Below are 10,477 nucleotides of genomic sequence, written 5' to 3'. Positions count from 1 at the left end.
ACAATAATAACTACAACAATAAAACAACAAGGGCAACAAAAGGAATAAATAAATAAATATTTTTTAAAGTAAAAAAAAGGATTAAATGCTAAATCTGAAAACAAAGTCTTAGCTGGGAGTCTCAAGATTGCAGCTGTTTATCTGAAAAAGTAGATTGAGATGTCTACGTAGATGATGCTTACTGATAAGAGTGAATTCGTTACCAGATGAAAGCAGCTTAATCAGAGGAGCTCTGGGAGCTGTCATTCTAGGATTCATCATCACTAACATATTACCCAGTGAGCTTCATCGAACATCACTAAGAAACCTATACCCTAGTGCTATGTTACTAGGGCCTTTTTTCCAAGTTCTAAGAAGAGAATCACTCACTGTAACACATACTTAAGAGATTGCAACAAAGTAATTAAAAACAAGTTTTCTGCCACATATGAAATTTGCAGTCTACATGCTGGTTGCAATATGTGTTTTCCCTAACTAGAAGTGAAGCTGATCATTATTTGTATTATCTCATCTTAAACTTCTTAAAAGTCCTCACATGCAGCAGTTCTTATATTTTTAAAGCTGACCTTTCTCTCTTATGAAACTCTCATGTGATATCAATAATAAATTTTAAACACAAAAGCTAGCTTTTTTTTTTTTTAGAAAACAACTAAGGAAGCAGAGTCCTCTCTGTTCTAATAAAAAAAACAAATAATCCAGGTTTTTATTTAATTATCACTTCCTATCAATATCATTCCATAGGAATTGAGGTTCAAGATTATTGTAATCTTTGTAGTTACATAAAAATTATATAACTATATGTAATTGTGAGTACAATCAGTAAGTGTGTATAGTCAAATTAAGATAGTAAAGAATTTCTCTGAGTTTGACTTTCAATAGTTAACATTAATGATTAGCAAGGACTCTTTACAATGTAAATGTCAAGTACTTAAGAGATGCTCCTGTAATTCACTAGTTGTCTGCATACTCTCTTCATTGCCATCTTCATTTCTTGATTTCTGAATGTGTAAATTATAGGATTCAGGAAAGGAGTGAGAACAGCATCAAAGATGGCTAAATACTTATCTAGGTGTGTGGAAGGAGATGGCCATGTATAAAAAAATATCAATGGGCCAAAGAACAAAACCACCACAGTGATGTGAGCTGAAAGTGTGGACAAAGCCTTGGATGAACCTGATGAAGAGTGTTTCTGAACAGTGAAAATGATGACAACATAAGAAATGATCAGTATGAAGAAGGAACCAACAGAAATGAATCCACTGTTGGCAGTGACCATGAACTCTAGCCTGTAGGTGTCTGTGCAGGCAAGTTTGATGAACCTAGGAAGGTCACAGTAAAAGCTGTCCAACACATTGGGACCACAGAAGGGTAAGTTGATCACAAAAACCAACTGAATCATAGAATGGATAAGACCAACCACCCAGGCAGCCACTAAAAAGAATATACACATCCTTGGGCTCATGATGGTCAGATAGTGGAGAGGCTTACAGATGGCAACATATCTGTCAAAGGCCATAGCTATGAGTAGCACCATCTCCACACCACCAATGATGTGAATGAAAAATATTTGAGTAATGCATCCACTAAAGGAGATGACTTTATGTTTCCTGAAAAGATCGTAAATCATCTTAGGAGAAGTGACAGATGAAACTCCGAGGTCAATGAAGGAGAGGTTGGCCAGCAGGAAGTACATGGGCGAGTGTAAGTGAGAGTCAGAAGTCACAGTGAGGATGATGAGGGAGTTTCCCATCATGCTTGCCACATAAAACATGGAGGCACACACAAAGAGAAGAATTTGGATCTCCCAGGAATTGGTGAGTCCCGAGAACACAAACTCTGACACCGCAGAGTGATTTCTGTTATCCATTGATTTTGGCAGCGTAGTTACCTGAGGAAGAAAGAAGAAAAAATACAAAATTTAATAACCAACCTAATAAATCAGAAGAATTTCAAATGAAATTCAAATTTATGAAAGCATATATCCACCTCAAATGAAACTCATACTTACTAGATTGGGAGGAGTGGGTGGCTCAACAGTAAAGCTTAGATTTTTATACACATTATGTCCTGACCTGGACTCCGGCACCACAGAAAATGGCAGAACTCTCACCTCTTGCATGTGTACCTTTCATTCTTTCTATGTCTTCACGTACACACACACACACACACACACACACACAATTTGAAACATCTTGTGCTCAGTATGTTATCTCAATAGTAAGTAAATCCAGATAGTTAAAAAGATATAGTAATTTATTTCACTAGTGCTCATAACTCTGAATTGTAATTGCACATAATAACCAGTAGCTATTACCTGAAGCTGTTCTCTCCTATACTACCTTATCTCTGCATAAATTCCTCACGCTTCCTCACAGAATAGAAGCATGATATTCAACAGAAGACGTAAGATTCTTCAACATGGATAACAGGAATTCATGCCAAAATATTTTTTTTTTACTTTTGATTAAAGACTAACATTACAAAGCTCCAGTCACATAAAAGTATTCATTGTTTCTCAACTATTATGTTGAATTCACTGTCAAGATCATAGAATATATATTTCTGGAAAGCAGGCCCTTCCTCCTCATTTCCCAATTTTAAATATATATATTTAAAATATATATATATATTATATATATATATATATATGCCTTTAAACTTTATCAAATTCTAGCTATATCTGTAATGTCTTGATTTATGTTATAAGCACATATTTTCCTAACCCTTGTATTTTATTAAATGAATACATTTCTAAGTTGCCAAGTAAAATGTAAGCTTATTCAAGGCAGGGGTCATGACTCATTAGTATTTGGATTCCCTGAAACAATGGAAAATGGCCTGCAGACAGGTTCAGGCACATGAACAGACTGTTGGCAGTTTGCATGACACTGGATATAGAATTTCCAAATGTCTTTAGTAATTTATATCATAGCAAAGCCCAGGTGCATGTTTTCTTACTTAGTGCAGTATCAATTCACAAATGATTATGAAGTAAACCTGGCTCCTTACCAACGACAATTTGTGAATCACTTCCTAGAACTTAGTATGTGATCAAAGAAATTTAAACTGTAAGTAGCATCATAGGCACATGGAACAGCATTTTGTTAAATGTTTATGGAAGTACTTGTCATGTTATCTTGTGATTTTACTTTTATTTAGAGTGAAGAAAATGTAAATTTTTGGTTCAAAAACTTAAGGTTCAATCACTACAGTCAAACCAACTAAATAGAAAATTTCCCAAAGAGGACATTAAAGTTGCCAACAGACATGTACAAAAATGCTCAGCATCACTAAACACTAGTGAGCACATCAAAACAAGATGTTGATGTCACCTTGTATTTATTAGAATGATTACAATGAAGAAGATGGGGTCAGCACATGGCAGGATGCCTGCTTTTGGCAAGAGTACAACCATGGCTTGATCCTGAACCCCACCCACACTGGGGGAAGCTTTAGTGCCTTATCTTTCTCTTTCTCTTCTGACTCTCATTTACATTAACATATCAGCTCAAAACAATGAAGCCCAGTGAAAAATAAAGCAATGATGATGAGGAAAATGTGCTAGGCAAATACTGATGATACTTTTTACTTTGTTGGTAGGAGTGTAGATTGGCTCAACTACTAAGAAAACCATTTGGATGTTCTTCAAATAACTGAAAATAGATCTACCACATGAACCAAAAATTTCACTTTTGGATAACACCCAAACACAATTAAAACTGGAATTTAGGCACTAAATGCAAGGACTGTCATAAGGATCCTGGTTCAAGCCCCCGGCTCCCCACCTGCAGGGGAGTTGCTTCACAGGCGGTGAAGCAGGTCTGCAGGTGTCTATCTATCTCTCCCCTTCTCTGTCTTTCCCTCCTCTCTCCATTTCTTTCTGTCCTATCCAACAACAACGACAACAATAATAACTACAACAATAAAATAACAGCAACAAAAGGGAATAAATAAATACATAAATTTTTTTTAAAGAAACTGGAATTTAATCAGGATTTTACCATAGTATTATTTACAGCAGCCTAGATATAGAAAAAAACCAATGTCAATGAATGAGCAAGTGTTTTACTGTCATATAGTGGGTACGGACAAGGATAGGACTGATGGGTTTTATTTATTTATTTATTTATTTATAAAATGGAAATACTGACAAGACCATAGGATAAGAACTCCATATCCCATCCCCTCCCCTGACTGATGGACTTTAAGGGTACAGACTTGTAGCAAAAGTAAGTCATAGATATCAACTGCATAACAGTAAGATAATGAATCTAGACAATGATATTGTATTATAATGGTGTAATGCATTAAATATTGCCTCAATAGCAATCAGATTATAATATGCAAGCATATCAAATAGCATGCTGTGAAACCTAAGTTTTTAACGTAACATTATCAAATTTATCAAATAACACATAATATGCTGATAAAAAATATTTTAGAAATAATGCCATTCACCCCATCCTGGAATTAAGAAGCCTTTTATGGGACAGTGAAGTGACTTACTTAAAATACACCCAAACAGGGGGTTGTATTCAAGATGCCATTTACCCCCATCCTGGAATTAAGAAGCCTTTTAATTGTGATGGTGAAGTGACTTACTTAAAATACACCCAAACAGGGGGTTGTATTCAAGATGCCATTTACCCCCATCCTGGAATTAAGAAGCCTTTTAATTGTGATGGTGAAGTGACTTACTTAAAATACACCCAAACAGGGGGTTGTATTCAAGATGCCATTTACCCCCATCCTGGAATTAAGAAGCCTTTTAATTGTGATGGTGAAGTCACTTACTTAAAATACACCCAAACAGGGGGTTGGATTCAAGATGGCTGCATGAAGCACCTAGATTAACTCTCCTCAAAAAAATCTCTTCAGATCCTGATATCTCTGATTAGAAGGAAGCAGGATTTCCAGGCTAGCAGGAGAGAAACTACAGAGGAGGGAACAAAGTGAAACCACAGTGGAAAATTATGACCCATTTATGAAGTAGCAAAAGGGTACTGAAAAGGACAAAGGAGGCCTGAGCCATGAGTCTCCCCTTGAACCACCCAAACCCACCCTAGGTCAGAGGTGGCTTATTTGGAATCGAGAAGTAGCCAAAGAGAAAGAAGCCCTACACAGAGTAAAACTAGTGAAGCAAGATTTCAAGGCTAAACTGTGTGTCAGAATGCAGGGGAGGGAATCCATATGACCTTGCCTGACTGACAGTCCAGAACAAGCTGACAGGGTGATTGGTCTGCCCACTGAAACAATCAGACATACCTTCATCAAACCAACACCCTCCACAACTGTGACCATATATATGTTCTGTTAATTTGCTAATTCCTTCCCTGATTTTCTGTGTATATTCCTTCTGTTGGCTGGAGTTGGCTGTCTTTTTTTCTATTTTGTTTAGGTTTCTTTATTTGTTTCATTGGTGTTTGTTTTGTTTTGTTGGGGGGGGGAGCTTTTTGTTTGGTTTGATTTGGTTTCGTTTGATTTGCAGGCTTTTTTGTTTAGTTGGTTGTTTTGGTTTTGCTTTTTGGGTTTGTTTGTTTGGTTTTTGTAGCTGTTTCAGTCATCTATTCCCCACTTCAATTTGGACCTGAACTACATACGGTCCCAAACAACTTGTCAGGCTGATAGGTCTGCCCACTAAAACAATCAAGTGAAAAGCTTCATCAATTCAATACCCTCCTCAACTCAAGCATATATATGTTCTGTAACATTGTTAATTCCTTCCCTGTTTGTCTGTATATACTCCTTCTGTTGGTTATAGTTGGCTTCCTTTTTTTTTTCATATTTATTTTAGTTTTTATTTTTGCTCTGCTTTGTTGATGTTTTGTACTGTGAAGGGAGTTTGGTTTGGTTTTACCTTTTTTGTTTGTTTGTTTTGCAGCTATTTCAGTCATCTATCCCCCACTTCAATTTGAACACAAAAGACCCTTCCTCTCATCTTCTGGAGGCAGTGGCAGTGGTGGTAGATTATAATAGCAGCTCCAGGTACTCTTGAGACAGACCACAAGGTAACTGGCTTCAGGAGTCCAGGAACCAATACAGCAGAGGTCACCCCACACCATACCTGGACAGCAACATCCAGGATACAAATTACAAGAGACATCACATATAATGGTCAAATAAAAGTAAATAAATATATAAACAATACACTGTAGCAATGAACCAGGACAGAAGCCCAGAAAAATATCCCAACAAGCTAAAAGCAAGAATGAGGAAAGTGTCCAAACATTACTTGGTGTATTAATCACAGGAATGAGAAAAGTTATTGAGGGAGATACTATCAGAAATGGTGAAACAACAAATGAGAACCTTACAACTCTTACAATCTTCTGAGACCTTTCTTAACAAATAAAACTTCCTCCTTCCATTTCAAATGGTGTACTCCCTAACCAAGTTATAGACCCTAGATATAGGGGATAGGATGCATGAACACATGTATCCATCCATAAGTTAGGGAAAACTATATACCTCAAAGTAAAGTTACTCAGTAGTCTTCTGTGGTTAGACTTAGACTTAACAAAACTCAGCAAGCAAGTAGAAAGACCTAAAGAAGACACCATAAAGTGTTTAATCAAATATTTACTACTTAGGCATAGACATCCTTCTTTCCAATTCCTTACTTCTTTTCTCTCAATCACTTTATCTACTCAATTAACTACACAAAAGAAAGTAAGAGATATACCCTAATCTCTTCTGGCAGCAACACCATTAATGTCACCACCTTGATAATTTTTAGAAGATATACTGTATACAAGATACAAGTGATATATTGGCAAAAGTTTATATATCAGCTAAAAGATCATTGTTGTCCCCTATGACAACCTCCATTATAGTCACCAAACAAGTAAAATGTAGTAAAATTTACGGTTAGCTTAGATCCCACTAAAATCCTAGGTATTTTCCCTCCCTAAACCCAGTAATGGTTGGGATACAACAAATGGCACTCAATGATTTAACAACTGGGAGAAAAACTCAAGCTTGTCAGATAAAGAAAGGACTACAAAAGCTGTATAAGGGCAAGAGACTGGCTCACTTTAATAATGGTCTTTTTGGTCAATACCAGGCCAACCCATTATCTGGGGCTCTATCAGAATCCTTAGATTCCTACACAGATATGATGAGCCTAAAACTCTAGTAGATCCTTCTTTCCACCATTACTGGTCACTCACATCAGGAACATCACCATAAGCCTTCTTGTGGGTCTCTCCAGGACCATACCCTCACTATAGAGCAGCAATGGTAGGGACAGCCCCGCTCTCTGAATGGAGGCTGAGAAGCAGTTATTGAACCCAGACCTTCCACCTTCTGCACCTCATAATGATCCTGGGTCCATGCTTCCAGAGGGATAAAGAATAGGAAAGCTCCCAATGGAGGGTATGGTATGCAGAACTCTGGTGGTGAGAACTGTGTGGAATTTGTACCCCTCTTGTCCTATGGTCTTATTGGTCATTATTAAATCAATAGAAGGAGGAGGAGGAATAGGGAAGGAGGAGAAAGAAGGAGGAGAAGGAAGAGAAGAAGAAAAATAGGGAAGCTTCTAATGAAGGGGATGAGATGCAGATCTCTGGTGGTGGGGACTGTGTGGAATTGTACCCTTCTTATTTAACAGACTAGTCCATCATAATTAAATCAATAAAAAAAGAACTGAGAATCTCAATAAAACTGAATTTAAAGCACAATTTAGTACAAATATGCCCACAAATGTACTTAAAGAATATGTACATTCAGATATCAGAAAATACAGAAACTCTGAAAGTCTTTATCAACACAATTTCAAAGTTACTTGAAATAGACTCAGGTTCCAAATTCCAGTCCACAGTAAACAGAGTGGTTTTAGATGGAGACATGAGAATATGTATGATATTAGTTACCCTAAAAGTCACATGGCAAAGTAGCACACTATCCAAGCCCTCTCTACCCATTATTTTATAACTATATATATGTGTGTGTGTGTGTGTGTGTGTGTGTGTGTGTGTGCACGTGTGTGTGTGTGTATCCATTATACAAAAGACAATTCCTAACTTTGGATTCTGTTATAGCTAATGATAATTTTATGGTCCATATAGAAATAATCCTGCAAACATTTATCTTTCATAGCTGAAGGAAATATTGGTAACTGAAATGTCAAATAATAAAGTCAGTAAGTTGAAAGTAATTTGCAGACAACCATCCGTTTGACTTGAATAACTTGCCAGTCTCACCACTGTCATATAAAACATTGTTTCACAGCTCCCTTAGCTCAATTTTTTTTGCAATTTTATCTTTCAAGTCATCATAAACATTCCTTACACCCAAATAAGATCCAGCCCCTTCTAATTTTAGTCTACTTTTACTAATATAAATTTAAATAATTACGTAAATATAAAAAATTCTGTGTGCTTTTCAGATAGCTTTGTATGTACTAAGTACAACATATTTAAGTCATACTAGCAGAAACTGTTGCAGAAACTCGTTACCTCTTAGTTTTTGTTTCTTTTAGCAGAAACTTAAATTTTCTTTTAACTTTTCTATCTCACTGACTTGTTTCCATCCAATTTTATACCCCTTTCTTTCATTTTTTTAGAAAAAAAAAAAAAAGGATTTGTTTAACTTTCCTAAACCTTTTAATTCTACTTATACCTTGGAGGTAAATTTATTACAAAGCACATTAACTATTTCTAACAATTTATTTATTTATCTTGGATAGAGACAGAAAGAAATTGAGAAGGAAGAGAAGATTAAAAGGCAGAGAGATGAGATATACCTGCAGCACTACTTCACTGCTGGTGAAATTTTCCCTCTGCTGATGGGGACTAGGGCTTGAGCCTGCGCCCTAGCATATTCTAATATGTGCACTGAACCAGGTGCACAAACCTCATGGCCCAAAATCACTCTGATTCTAAACTATACAAAGACCAGGAAAACTGCTAATAGTTAAATCTTCATAGAACTTTTTGTGTACTACTTTATTTTTAAATTTTGAACATTATAATTTTTTTTTTTTTTTGGCTCCAAGGTTATCACTTGAGTGAGCGCTCAGTGCCTGCACTATGAATCCACTGCTCCTGGAGGCCATTTTTTTCCCATTTTGTTGCCCTTGTTATTGCCCTTGATGTTGTTGTTGGATAGGACAGAGAGAAATTGACAGAGGAGGGAAGACAGAAAGGGGGAGAGAAAGGTAGACACCTGCAGACTGGCTTCACCACTTGTGAAGCGACCCCCACCCCTCCACATGGGGAGCCGGGGTCTCAAACCAGGATCCTTACACCAGTCCTTGCGCTTCGGGCCACCTGAGCTTAACCCGCTGCGCTACCACCCGACCTACTGCATATTATAATTTTAATGCCATGTTGGAGATTATTCAGTTTTGGATTTTTTTGACCTCTGTGACTTTTGCTTCTATTGGGTATCTGTGAAACCTTTTTTACAATTTGTGGCAAGTTCCTAAAGGATTTTTTCCCTTTTTCACATGATCAATTTATATTTGCCTCTTTTGAAAAGGTAATACAAGAAAAGATTAAATTACTCTTGTTTTTATAACTCTTTTCCATATGTCATCAGTTTCTCTTGCCTGTTCATCAAATGATAGAGGCTTGGAATCTACTAATTAGCATCTGTAACAAAGTGATTAATTGTGACCTAAGTTGAATCCAACAAATTGCAAAATCATTTGACTTTTTATGTATTTCATATTACCCTAGAAACAATATAATCCTTTTTTTTGTATTTTATTTACTTTATTTTTGAGAGAGATGCAGAGAGAGAAAGACACAGAGGCAAATATCAGAGCACTGCACAGCTCTGGCTTATTGTGGTGTGGGGGATTGAACCTGGGACTTTGGAGTCTCAGGCATGAAAGTCTCTTTGCATAACCATTATGCTGTCTACCCCCACCTGGAACAATATAATCCTAACTGAAAGTTAAGGTCAGTTAACCTTTCTCAATATGTCAGTGAATTTTTTTTCACAATTACTCTTCTGGGCAATTCATCTCTTATCCTAGACACTATTCACTTTAGGATAACAATAAAGTTATTTTGCAATATTACATTTATTTGTATTTTTCCATTTTACCTGTTTAGAAAAAACAGCATCTTCACGAAGTCTGAGATTTTCCAGCATAAAATATCATGTAAAATAAGAATAAATGAAGCAACCATAGCTCAAGAGGACAGTGATATAATGATATGACAAAAACAGGACACTTTAGAAGCAGCTCGTGGACCAGGGGAAATGTCCCTAGAGAATTTTTTGGCCTGACCAGAGCAAACAAAGGATCTGAGAACTCATAATAACTCACTAGAGAGGAAGAGTAGGTTTTTTTTCTTTTTAATTGATGTGGCATTGTTTTATGGAACTATTTTATGTCTTAGAGACATATTTCACCCACCTCAAATTTTATCTCATCAACCACTGAAATGCCAGTTTCCCTCCACATACATACACGCACATTGAAGACTATGATTTTTTTTAAAGATAGATTATTTATTTATTTATC

The 10,477-nt window shown here is 36.4% G+C and overlaps 1 protein-coding gene across 1 annotated transcript; it reads right to left on the bottom strand.

The window, feature by feature from the left end:
- Positions 1–928: 928 nt before the first annotated feature.
- LOC103112266 (olfactory receptor 4F3/4F16/4F29-like) lies at positions 929–1,867 on the bottom strand. Its single transcript, XM_007521667.1, has one exon. It carries the CDS (start codon positions 1,865–1,867, stop codon positions 929–931), a length of 939 nt encoding a protein of 312 aa, XP_007521729.1.
- Between the last annotated feature and the right edge of the window lie 8,610 nt (positions 1,868–10,477).

Source organism: Erinaceus europaeus, chromosome 16 (genome assembly GCF_950295315.1).
Source record: "Erinaceus europaeus chromosome 16, mEriEur2.1, whole genome shotgun sequence".
Lineage (NCBI taxonomy): Eukaryota > Metazoa > Chordata > Mammalia > Eulipotyphla > Erinaceidae > Erinaceus > Erinaceus europaeus.
This window is presented reverse-complemented; position numbering and strand designations above follow the sequence as displayed.